The 12,222-nt window shown below is 56.1% G+C and overlaps 1 protein-coding gene across 1 annotated transcript in view; it reads left to right on the forward strand.

The window, feature by feature from the left end:
- ADCY1 (adenylate cyclase 1) overlaps positions 1-12,222 on the forward strand; it is a 120,536-nt gene that overhangs the window by 56,109 nt on the left and 52,205 nt on the right. Inside the window, exon 5 of the mRNA XM_007187686.3 lies at positions 5,585-5,712. Coding sequence (XP_007187748.2) covers positions 5,585-5,712 — 128 coding nt within the window. The remainder of the gene's footprint in view (positions 1-5,584; positions 5,713-12,222) is intronic.

The raw sequence follows: 12,222 nt of genomic DNA on the forward strand, positions 1-12,222 counted from the left end.
GTGGCTATGCCAAGCGTTTCTTGGTTTTGGTTTTTCCTTGTTAACGCTCCTGCCCTTTGTGGTGGCTCAGCCCCAAGGTTGGGTGTGTCCCGTGCTTCTCCGGAACCAGCAGACCTTCTCTACCTGCCTTAGATCCTGGGCTCGCTCATTTGTGTTGACAGCCCTTCCCTGGAGCGCAGTGCGGTCCCCAGCTCCCCACCCCCATCCGCTGGCCTCCTCCCTCCAGGGCGTGTGGATCTGAGGTTCCCGTGTTGTTACCCGTCTCCCACAACACTGCACCCGAGGGTCACAGCAGCTGCCTTGAAAACTTGGCCCATCAGTGTTCACTCTGGTTGACACAGTGGTCATTTTCTGATCCTGTTGTTTCCTCTGCATTTATTAGCTTGTGGTTCTTCAAAAACGAAGAACATGTACTCGTCAGCTCTTTGTTATCCTCAGTGGGTGCTTGATTCTTTTCATTTCTTTATCAAGTTTCCGGACTAGAACCCTCCAAAGGGGTGAGACATGCGGTTGCCTCCTGCCTCCTCATGACTGAGCCCATCCCCTCTGAGCATGGTCCTGCCTCACACACAGATGCGCTGTTTTCCAGAAGCCCTAGCTTCTTTCGTCGGGAAACGGTTTTTCCAGCCTGTAATCTGGGTGGTCTCTGGTCCTGGGACTTTACAGGAGACAGACATGGAAGATATGTTTTAGAAAAAGAAAAATCCATGAATGAATTCTCAGTTCATATTGATAATTCCAATTCACTTAACTTCACTCCTGTGATTCTTATATTTGTGTCCCTTTTCCTTTGATGCTGGAAACCCTAATGACAGTAATAGAATTTGTTTGTTTCATCCTTTTATATACAGTTGATTCAAAATAGCATTACCAATGTTATTCCCCACAATAAGACCATTGAATACAATCTAAGGTTTCTTTAGTGGTTTCTCTCATTATTTTTCCCTTGAATTACATCCCACTAGATATACAGTCAAATACGTGTCTCCGTGTCACTTGTGAAACCACTTGTGAAACCACTTGTGAATTGTACTACCAATGTGGTCACAGTTATTTCATTTTGGTTTTATTTTTAGGCATTGCTGTTCCAAATTTAGTTTTTCTTTTTTAAGTACATCAAATATTTGCACGGCTCTGTCCCACAGTGCAGACCCTGAGGCAAGACACGCGGAGAGAGGGCTGACCACCCCCCCACCATCGCCCCCCGCCCTGTGCAGTTAGGCGTCTGTGCTCTGTTTGGGGTTGCTCCTCCACTGTTCCTTTTGGATACCAGGAGCAGAAGTGTACATGTGACTATTTATTATTGGAGAGTGTGCCTCAATGGGGCCCGTTGATGTCTCTTGGGCGTGGCTGAGGCTGGAGAGACTTCTGGTCCTGAGTTAAGGCGGCTGGTCTCTGCTGTAGGACAGATGTCTGTGCGTTCTTGGGTACCAGCTCTGTTGCTCCGGTGTGGTCCCTCCCCGTGGGCAGGAAGCCCTCGGAGCACAGGGTCCTCATCTCTTCCCTTCGCTTATATCCGTGGTCCTTGTTGCGGTGGGTGGAGCACGTGGGACTCAGTAAAAGGAACTGCAGGAATGATCTGTGAAAATTGAAGTTGAAGTGATTATGTGTCCTACTTTCCAGCGATAGCCGTGGTTTGTATTTTGGTGCATTTCTTTTCAGCTTTGTGTGGACGCAGCAGGTTAAACACTGAGACAGCCACCTAGAAGGAACATTTTCTAAAATCTCTTACTTTGTTTTCCCACTGATGGCCCAGCGCCGTGCGAAGTTAATATCACTTGGCCAGTTGGTTTTGGATGCTGTCACCTGGGGATCAGGTGCAGTCACTGGGTCATTTCAAGCTCTCTCTCTGCACCTCCCCTCCCCCGGGGGTGCCACCAGGTCTTGGGAGCTCCCCAGCCTTCCCAGAAGCCAGCTGCGGTGCGGGGTCCACATGATGGCCTCTGACCTCTCTGGACCCCGCTGTTTCAGGGCCGGCCTCAGAGGGGTTTGGGCATCTTCCGGTTCTGAAGTTGCAGTGGCTCTTCCTGATCCCACTGAATTCTCTGCTTCTTCCCGGGTCCAGGGCTGGGCGGGCAGGGTCACAGAGCCCTTGAGTGTGGGAGTCTCTGCCGTCCTCTCGGGCAGGGCCAGCCGGGTCCAGAGTTGACCAGCGGGCCTGCAGACCATACCTGGGAAGCAGAGGAGACCCTCCTGCCTGGATCCCCCGGCAGCCCCTGTGCTGCTCTGAGGGGGCTCTGTCCATCATGTCCTGTCACTTCTGTCCCTTCCACACAAGCCCCGCCGGCCCTCCTCCTCCGTTTTCTTTCTTTGCTTTGGCTGGGAAACAGCTGTTCAGGTGTCACAAACGCTCCCTGCGGGGGAACTCCAGGCGCTGGCTTTCAGTATTTACAGGGAAGATGTTGTTATCTAAAACACCAGAAGTGATGGAAAAGATCGTTTTTTTGGTCCCTTAAGCTTGTTAACAAAAGTCAGGAGAGTTGAGATTAAAAAACAAGGGGACGGGTGAGCATTTCACTTCCCCAGTCTGTTCTGAGCCCGGGAGGGACTGTCTCAGGATGGTCGCCAACAACACATTTGTCGCTGACGGGCTGTAATTATGCTCCTGTGTGTGTTGGCGGGTCCAGCGGAGGATGGCTGCTCTCTAGGAAGCTCTCCCCAGAACGCGGTGGACCTCATCCACCTGTGAGCCCGCGGCTGGATGTCACTTGCTAGATGCCCCCGTCCTGACCTGCAGAGCAGCCGTGCCGGGCAGCAGGGGTCCCTCCTGAGGATCGCCAGGGGCGCCACTTGCCTTCGTCACAGTTGACACCTTGTTCTTCAGCACCTCCTGTCCTGAGGGGTCGGCCATCGGAGATCCCACCCAGCCCCACGGAGACTCCCTTTTCTGTGGCGGCCACTCTGAGTCTCTGTGTCAAATATGACAGTCGGGCTCATAGGGAGGCTGTTTGGGGGGCAGCCCCACCCACGGCCTCTGATTTCCCTTGAAATCTGATGGCACAACTGCCACTTACGACCTGCCCGTAGGACTTATGGCCCATTCACGCACACACACACACACACACACACACGCGCGCGCACACCTGCCCGCTCAGTGGCCTTGTACCGAGCACCTTCCAGTCGCAGGGTCAGGCGTGTCGGGGACACGCAGAGATGAACAGAAGCCTGGGGTTATGGGGCCTGGAGGTGGCTGGGAGCTCTGCGGAGCCAAGCTGGGGGATGCAGGGATGTCCGCAGTCACCCACCCTCAACGTCCCCCGGAGATGCTGATGGGTGGGGACACCTGTCATCCTCGAGGTCCGCAGAATCAGGGCTTGGTGAAATCTTCTGCAAGAATGCTGCCTACGTGGGGTAGGTGCTGTCACTTGTGCGGGCTCCTCAGAGCGAGGGGTCTGGGTCACCAGATGGACAGCTGGGGGGTGCTGGACGAGTCGGGGATCGTGAGCTTTCCACCGAGGCTCTCTGCGCCTGGGGAGGGTCGCGCCCCTGGCAGTGGACCCTCATCTCATCCTGGGCGCTCGGGTCTAGTAAAGGCAGCCCGAGTGTGAAGATGGGGAGCGGATGTATGGGGGGAGCTGCCCCTCGCTGGCCTGCACGGTGTGTCCTGGCAGTGACGGTGGGGACAGGTGAGGACGGACACTCTAGAGGTGCCAGAAGAGAGCCCGGGCTGCCTGCTAGCCTGGAGAAGCCTGGCCGGCTGCCTCCCAGGGGCTCTGCGGTGTGGACGTCTGCACCAGGCCCTGGGCTCCCAGACTCTGTCACGGGACAAGTCAGCCCCGGCACGGCCTGCTCGTGGGACGCCGGGAAACAAACCCCTTCTGCAGACCAGGAGGCTGGTGTCCTAATGGTTAAGTGGCCGCCCCTGGTCTCTTGAAGGATGAGTGGCTGGACCCTGGACCTCGCTGAGGCCAGCTCCCCATCCACAGGGGGAGCTTGTGGGGCTTAGGATGGGGAAGACCCAGTCGCTGGGTTTTCCCAGAGACCACCCGACAGGTGGAAGTGACTGCTCTTCTCCTCCCCTTTGACCGACTGCCCCTACATTGAGGGAGGCCCAAGGCTGGGAGGGGCTGGGAGGAGCTGGGCACCCAGCCGTTCAGTGGCCTGGGCCATCTCTCAGGAGAGCAGCAGGGTCGCTGGCCCTTGTTCCTCCCCGACCCTCTGCCCCGGTGGAAGAAGTGCGGGCCGTGTGTGAGCCCGTGGGTGGTGAGGGCTGAGAATTCTCATCCCAGGGCACTGTGTGAATTCACAGCATTTGAGAAATCCTGCAGGAGGTGGCTCATTTGTAAGAAACCAAAGAGCAGAATTAAATACAAGCCGTAGAATGTGTTCTCAGAGTAGGGTCGGCAGAGCACTGAGCTTTACAGGACCATCCGGGGGGCTGTCCATCCCGGGGGCTGGGAGGTCCGTCTCATCCACGGGCAGGCTGCGTGAGGCCGCTCTCCTTCACAGACGTGCACAAGCTCAGGAGACACGATGTCATGAATGGTAGAACAAAGCATCCAGCTGTCTCCTGTCAAGACAGATACTGGAGACTTGCAAAAGTGAGAATGATGCCTTGCTTCTCATTTGTTTTTGTTTGGGGAAATGTCATAATTTTTCAAACAGTGTGTTACTTATGTTAATATGTAATGGATTTGCTATTGTTACTGTAAATGCATTAACACATTTAAAAAAATCTCAGTTGTAGCTTCTTATGTGGTAATAGCCATAGCTGTAACCTACGTACATGAAAACTTTTTGTGAGGTCCTCAGTTATTTAGGGGGGGTTTGAAGGGGTGTTGAAAACAAAATGTTATAAAACTGCCGTTTTAATCCTGTCCTTGAAATAAAACTGACAGTCACCGTCATAATCATAGCTGACCCCAATGGACTGGTGCAGGAGTGGTGGTAGTAAGCGTCTGACATGTCTCTCTGTCCTCAACACGAGGGCGAGGTGGGTGCTGGCGTTCTCACCTTTGTGTAGGTGCGAGAGTAGACCTTCTGCAGTGTCGGATGACTCCCCGAGGTGTTCCCTGTGGGTGGTGAGGTCTGGGCTCAGGCCCCGGCTGGTGGTTCTCTGGGGAGAGCTGCTCACATGGCCTGTGGACCTTGACTCTGGGTTAAGCCACGGGCACTCAAATGCGTGTGGCCTGCCCTTCCCGGGCTGGCGAAGGAGTCTAGCATGTTCCAGAAGGGCCAATCACATGGTGATCCAAGGACGGGGACTGTACCAGCCCTCTTGGGAGAGGGGGCCCCTCCTTGGGGAGAGGACCTGGCTCCCAGGCATGGGGTGACCTCCCCTCCTTGAAGGGCCTGTGGGGTTGGCGCGGTGATCTGAAGGGGGCAGGGGAGGCAGATGCCCGTGTGGGAAGAGGCTGAGTGCAGGTAGCGGGGACAGCGTGGGGTGCCCCAAGGCGACCCTAATCACAGCCATACAGGGGCCACCTGCCCTCCCGAGGTACCCTGCCCGTGGGAGAGCCGCCTGGGCCCTGGTCTAGGTCGGGCCTTGAGCTGAGCGGTCAGTGCACCTGGTGGTGACAGAGCCGCAGGTGCTCGGGTGGCCCCAGGTGCGTCACTAACATGCCCTTTGCCCTCTCGCCCGAAGGAGAACCACTGCCGCCGCATCAAGATCCTGGGAGACTGCTACTACTGCGTGTCTGGCCTCACTCAGCCCAAGACTGACCACGCCCACTGCTGTGTGGAGATGGGCCTGGACATGATCGACACCATCACGTGAGTGCCCTGCCGTGCAGGCCCGCCTTGTCCTGGCCGGCGTGTCCGAGGTGGATCACCTGTGCCGGGGCTGCAGAGACCCAGAGCCACGTGGCGAGGTGCTGGGTGGGGAAGTCCCGCCTGCTCTGTGCAGCTCTGCCTCTGTGATCACCTTCTTTGCATTTTGTGGGGACTGCATTTCTTTGTCCACGGTGATCTAGGGTATTGCCAGCTATGCATTAGGCCAAAAGAAACGACCCTTCGAGCTTAGCCGGATAAGATGTTCAAGGAGTCGATTGCGGGAAAGGGTTGGCTCAAATCCGGCCGCGTTCCGGTTGACAAGGAATCACATGTGCTTGTCCACGCGGGCAGGTGACCAGGTGTCAGGTGCTGTCTGTGGAGAGAGGGCTGGATGGAGCAGGTGAGTATTTCTGGAACACTGGGGGCCTGGCCTGCTCCGTTCTTAGCCGCCCTCATCTCCTCATGGTCCTCGTCCGGGGATTAGGTGGTAGGGAGCCTTCCGTCTAGTTAAGGAGGGTGTGGAGCTGGGAGGTTGAGCTGGTGCACGGAGCTTAGAGCCACGTTCCAGCTTCTCGACAGCCTGGAGAGATGGCTTCGGCTCAGTGAGATGGGGTTACCAGGGCCTGGTGTGATTTCACACTTGGGAGGAGAGAAGTAATAGCACAAGAATGGAACGAGATGGGAAGCACAGCGGGCTCAACTGCACAGTCCTTGCGAGGCCGACTGCGGGGTCCACACACCTGCACACTGTGCGCAGAAGCACGGCGCTCAGCACCTCGCCGGCGTGCTCGGCCTGGTACCCCGCTTCTCAGGAGCTGGGAGCTGTGTGTCAGCATTGCCTGGGCCAGTCGAATCCCTGAGGCCTGCTCTGCCCGGAGAGCCAGTGGCAGCTGGTCTGGGCTGTGGTCTAGGATTGAGGGTGGAAAAGCCCCCCCCAACCCCGCAGGTGATTTCAGTACGCAGCCCCTGCTCTGGAGGAAAGAAGCTGAACTGGAGAAGAGGCTGGTTGTTGACCGGCCTGCTCTTTGGGGAGGCCAGAGGTGGCCCTGGGTCGCGGGCACAGCGCCGTGGGTGACCAGGAAGCAGAAGAGGCTGCGGTGCCGAGATGTCCCTTGCCAGGGCCACAGAGAGGTCTGCTGCAGGCCTGGGGACCTCTGAGCGGACAGAGGAGAGCCAAAGGCAGGAGGGATGGTTGGCAAGGCTATGAGATTCCTGAAGCATCCCGTGCGGACGTCGTGCGTGGTGGTGCAGATGCCCAGGTTCGGGGGGTGCGCGAGTCCCACCGTGGGGGTGTCGGGCCGCTGTTGTCAGCTCCCTCTTCGGGCGGACGCTTTGCAGGAAGCACATCCACCAGCGTCGCTCGCTTCAGAAAACAGGGCAATCCATTCCAGCCCTTGTGAGTGCAGGACCGACTTGTGTGGGTCAGGCGCTTGCTGCCGCCGGACAGAGAGGAGCTGAATAAGGAATCTGTAAAAACCGAGGGAGAAATCTCTGCAAGGGCAGGAGCAGGCAGGCGTGCAGCCAGACCGGCTCTGACCTTGTGTGAGACCGGAGGGGTCGAGGGTCTTCTCCTTGGCCAAGAAGTGAGGAATGATCTTCTTTCCATTTGGTAGAAAGTTCATTTCTATGGGGAAAACAGATGGAAAGATGTTCCATGCTCCGTGTAAAAGACCGAGCGAAGAATGCAGCCTTGAATGTGGAGTCCCAGGGCTCTTACCCCCTCCCAGTGGAGTGGCCGTGCCCGAGGCCCCCCGGGCTCCTGCTCTGGGGAATCTGGCCCCCATCTGCCCTCAACACCCAAATCAGATCCTCCTCTCTAACTTGTGGACCTCATTAAGGTGTGCAATATGCTCTTAAAAAAAACCACCACATGTTAATTGTTGTTGGTGTGATTTTTAATAATAATTTAAAGTCATATATATATTCCTGGTTTTGGCCAGATGGCAGCTGCCTGTGGGAGGAATGGAGATAGAGTGGGAAGAGCCTTACGTGCCCACAAAGTGTGGTGACTGGCTTGGTCTTGCCCATGCAGAGCTGTGACCCTGGCTCTCAGTTTCCCCATCTGTAAAATGGGAGTGATGGTTTCATGACATCCGGGGCTCTGAGCGAGGTTGGATTGGCAGAGACCAGGGCAGTGGGACCAACCTCATGGCCACGTCCAAGCCCTGCGTCCTGGTGGTCAGGGGCTAGTCCTTGACCTTGAAGGTTCTGGGGAGGTTTCTCCAGGACTCCTGGTGGTGTCGTGCTGCTTGGACCTATGTCTTTGACCCTAAGTTCTGCAGCCCCTCCCCAGGGTACCCAGGCCTGAACCTGCTCCCCCCCCACCAGTGGGTGTGCTGCCCACGTGAGATCTGTGCCTCCACCCTTTCCTGCACCCCAGCGCCAGCTTCCCTCTGTCAGGCCTTGAATATTAGATCAAACCCAAGGAAACTGCTCCTATGCAGCCAAGTCTGGTACAAGAACACTTCCTAGAGTCCAAGCCATCAGTCCCCAGATGCAGCTGTTCCTGAGTGGGCTGGGGGCTTCCTGCCCGAGGAAGCAGACAGGCCCCCTGGGTTCCTGGCTCCCCATCCTTGAGGTGATGCTTTGGTTTCCTTGCATCCCTGATTTTCTCTGCTGTGACATGCAGAAACCGTGTTTGCATCTCTGAGCTGTTGTGGGAATTAAATGGGATCCCAGGTTAAATGGGCTGGCACGGAAGATGCTGGGTCCCCAGCCACTGCGGTCCTCAATTCATTAACCCCCAGAAAAGGGAGCCAGCTCAGAGGTGAGCCAGCTGGGCTGCTGCTGTCCCTCCCTTGGGCTCCAAAGCATCAGGACTCTGTGCACTTACAGGAATGGGGTTTGTCCACTCCACGGGGAGCACCTTGCCCATCACAGGCATTAGCAAATCACGAATCAGACCTCCAAACATGCAGGGTACCATTTTGCTAAATACTTCATCCAGACGTGGCTTTGCTTGTGGTCTGGGTAATTTTGGTTCACTATATTGAGTTAAGTAGAAGTAAATGACATGTGCTCTTCCTTCCCTGACCCGTCTTTGAGCTGGTAAGGCCAGCTTGCCTGTGCTCAGGTCATGGGTAGACCCGATGTGCCCAGGCTGGAGCAGCCCAAGGCTGGAGGTCGAATGAGAAGAGATGGCCGAGTGACAAAAGTCATTTCTGATTGTTCTGGAGGCCTGGTCCTCCCCCTCCTTCAGTTTTCTCAGTTCTTGGCAAACGCTCTTCAGTGAGACAGGTTTTTGGGGTTTTTTTTTTTCTGTTTTTCATACAATTTTTTTTTAGCTCATTGCGGTGGCTTCTCTTGTTGTGGAGCACGGGCTCTAGGTGCACGGGCTTCAGTAGTTGTGGCTCGCGGGCTCAGTAGTTGTGGTTCACAGGCTCTAGAGCGCAGTCTCAGTAGTTGTGGAGCATGGGCTTAGTTGCTCCGTGGTATGTGGGATCTTCCCGGACCAGGGCTCGAACCTGTGTCCCCTGCATTGGCAGGCGGATTCTCAACCACTGTGCCACCAGGGAAGTCCAACAATTTTTAAATTGTAGTATAGTTGATTTACAATGTTATGTTAGTTTCAGGTGTACAGCAAAGCGATTCAGTTACACATATATATGTATATCTATTCTTTTTCAGACTTCTTCCCCTTACAGGTTATTACAAGATATTGAGTATGGTTCCCCATGCTGTACAGTAGGTCCTTGTTGGTTATTTAGAGTGAGACAGTTCTTGAGGCAGGATTTATCTACAAGTGACTGTCCAGCTCACTGCACATCTGCTGTTCCCGCAATTGAGAACCTGCTGGAAGGGATGACAGATGGGGTGAATTGGTGGAGTGTCCTGGGCTGCACAGGTTGGGTGGAGGCTGGCAAAGGCCCTGCACACTGGGGGCAGGAAGGCCTCCTTGAGGAAGGTTGGACGTGGGTCCCAGAAGTCCCCCTGCCCTTTGCCCTTGCACGACTGCAGAAGTAGAAATGCTTAAAATGCACAAAAACATCTTCTGCAGGTTTACTTATTTACATTTCCCAAACTCATTTCTTTTTGTGAATTAAAAAAAAATTTTTTTTAAACCTTAGTTTTCTTGTTTCAGTACCTTTCACTGGCGGTTGGCAAACGAATGAAAAAAGAGTTAAAATTGAAAAGAACACATTCAAAGTGTATACAACTAAATAGGTAGTGAAGATATGTGAACAGTCAGACTTCCACAAAACCTTTGTTGTAAATTCGTGGCACTCAGACTTCTGAGGTTATCAAAGCTGAACACCAGGATGCCCGGGACCCTGTGCAGACGTATCTGGTTCTACGGTCTGGCCTGGCCCCCTGAATACGGAGGACAGTGAGGCCGGGCTCGAGGGCCAGCTGGGAAGGCAGCGTCTTGGCACGCCTCTGGGGCCCGCGCGTACCACGGTTCTGGGGGACAGGCCCTCGGTGGGTGAAGTGAGCAGTTACAGGCAGAACTGCTCCTGGTTCGAAGACAGGCTGGGATGGGGGGGAGGTTTGAGTGGAGGCCGCGCGGGGCGGGGGGCCGTGGCAGGGGCTTCTGTGGTCTGGCTGGCAGGAAGCCCTGCCGGGCAGTGGGCGAACGGTCTGCAGGTGGAAGTCAGGGCAGGGCAGGTGGGCTGGGTCCAGTGAGCCTCACGCATCCTGTGCCATTACTGACAAACGGGGTTACCCCGCCCCCCCCCCCCCCCCCCCCCCCCCGCCGTGCTCCTCCTCACACTCTGTCCTCGACCCTGCCCCACAGGTCCTGTCCCTTCCTGGTCACAGCCTCCAGGTTTTGATCTGAGGACAGGACGTTGGCATTGAGGCAGCTGAGTGTGCACGAGCCAGGCTGGGGAGGTGGAGCTCTGGGGACCCAGCCCGAGGTGCACCCCGGGTGTAAGTGTTCGCCTCTTTAACGCTGCTACTCCTGTTAATGATGGTGAATAAATCGTGGACCGTTAGTAAGGGCATCATGCATCAGTAACCTGCTAGGAAGAGATCATGGGATAGTTCCAGAGTCTCTGGGGATGCTAGGCTGTTTCGGCCCAGCCTTCCCGCGGGGTGGCCCAGCTCTGTCCTCTCTTCTGCTGCACGGAACAGGCTCCTTTGCTGTCAGAGGCACGTGAGCCAAGGCTTCGGGACTTTCCTTCTCTGTCGCCCTCCTTGCGATGTTGTGGACTTAAGTTGTGTCCTGGTGACATTCATTTTGTTCCAGATGAAGATTCCCAGTCTCTTTATTTCATCATCATTTGAAGCCCCTCGTCCTTCTTCAGTCTTTTAAATTAAGGGTTTTTTTTTGGAGGGCAGCGAGCTGGCGGTGGTCAGGATCTGTGTCGGCAAGGGGAACTGAACTCTCATTCCACACCGTTTACTCACGAGGGTCCAGGACCGGGTGTTACACCAGGCCCTGGGAGGCTAGTGGCCAGGACCCCTTGTGGATGGGCCTCGAGTCAGCAGGCGGCAGGCCCGTCCAGGCACAGACGACTTCCAGGTACCGAGCGTGGAGGCAGGCTCACGCGCAGTGACCACCAGGTGGGATGGGGCTAGTCAGGACACTGTAGACGCAGGTGGGCTGTGGAAGCTAAGCCAGGGCTGGAGGTGTCAGCTGCCACCTTCCTTCTCCCTTGGGCTGACACCAAACCCAAGGGGCCAGTGGTGGGCGCTGTGGCCGGAATGCATCTATCCAGCGGCTAAGCCCTGTTACAGCTTGCAGCCATTGGGGGTGGGGTAGGTGGGAAGTCCCAGCCGCCTGGGACAAGGCACAGGTGAGGAATGGCCTGGGGCAGCCCCTCCCAGGAAGCTTGCAACCCACTCTCCGGGAGGGCCCTAGGATGTCCACCAAGCCTCTGGTCAGTGGAGTCAGCCCAGCCATGTGGCCATGTGGATGCAGTAGTCTCCTCTGATGGAGCCTGGCCCAGCTATCATAGCAGAAGCAGAGTGACAAGGGTCTGGGCAGGGACGGGGGTGGGTTTGCTGTGGTGAAGAATCTGGGAGGGCTTCCTGGAGGCAGCATCTGGGCTGGGCCTATGTTATGTTTGAACAGGGTGGGATGCACATGAATCAGCCCTGAGTCTTGGAGCAGGAGTGAGATTTTGCCCACAGGCCCGGGGCACCTGCTGTACTGGGGGGGCAGGTCTAGATGTGGTTGGACTACAGGGCACCTGCTGTTGGGAGGGGACGGAGGGTGGGTAGTCCATGTCGGGCTGCCCGAGGGTGGTGGCAGTGTGGCCCTGTGTGCCTTTGGTCTCCCAGCCTCCCTTCCCTCTCACAGCCGATGTCCTAATCATGGGACCGCCATGTCCCTGAGCCTCAGCTCCATCTTCCTGCCCTTCTTGCTACGGAACGTCTCCACCGGCTGGAGAGCCCCATCCAACACGCCTGCCGGTCGGGGCCACCTTTGGACCCGCCCAGGGTGGGGAGGGCTGGGGACGCCATGGCTGACCCCCTCCCCGCCCTCACGGCTTCCTTGCAGTTCTGTCCACCAGCCAGGCCCGATAATGCTTCCTCAACAACATGCTTCAGACTTTTTAAAGATTA

The sequence above is a fragment of the Balaenoptera acutorostrata genome, chromosome 7 (assembly GCF_949987535.1).
Source record: "Balaenoptera acutorostrata chromosome 7, mBalAcu1.1, whole genome shotgun sequence".
In the NCBI taxonomy this organism is placed as follows: domain Eukaryota; kingdom Metazoa; phylum Chordata; class Mammalia; order Artiodactyla; family Balaenopteridae; genus Balaenoptera; species Balaenoptera acutorostrata.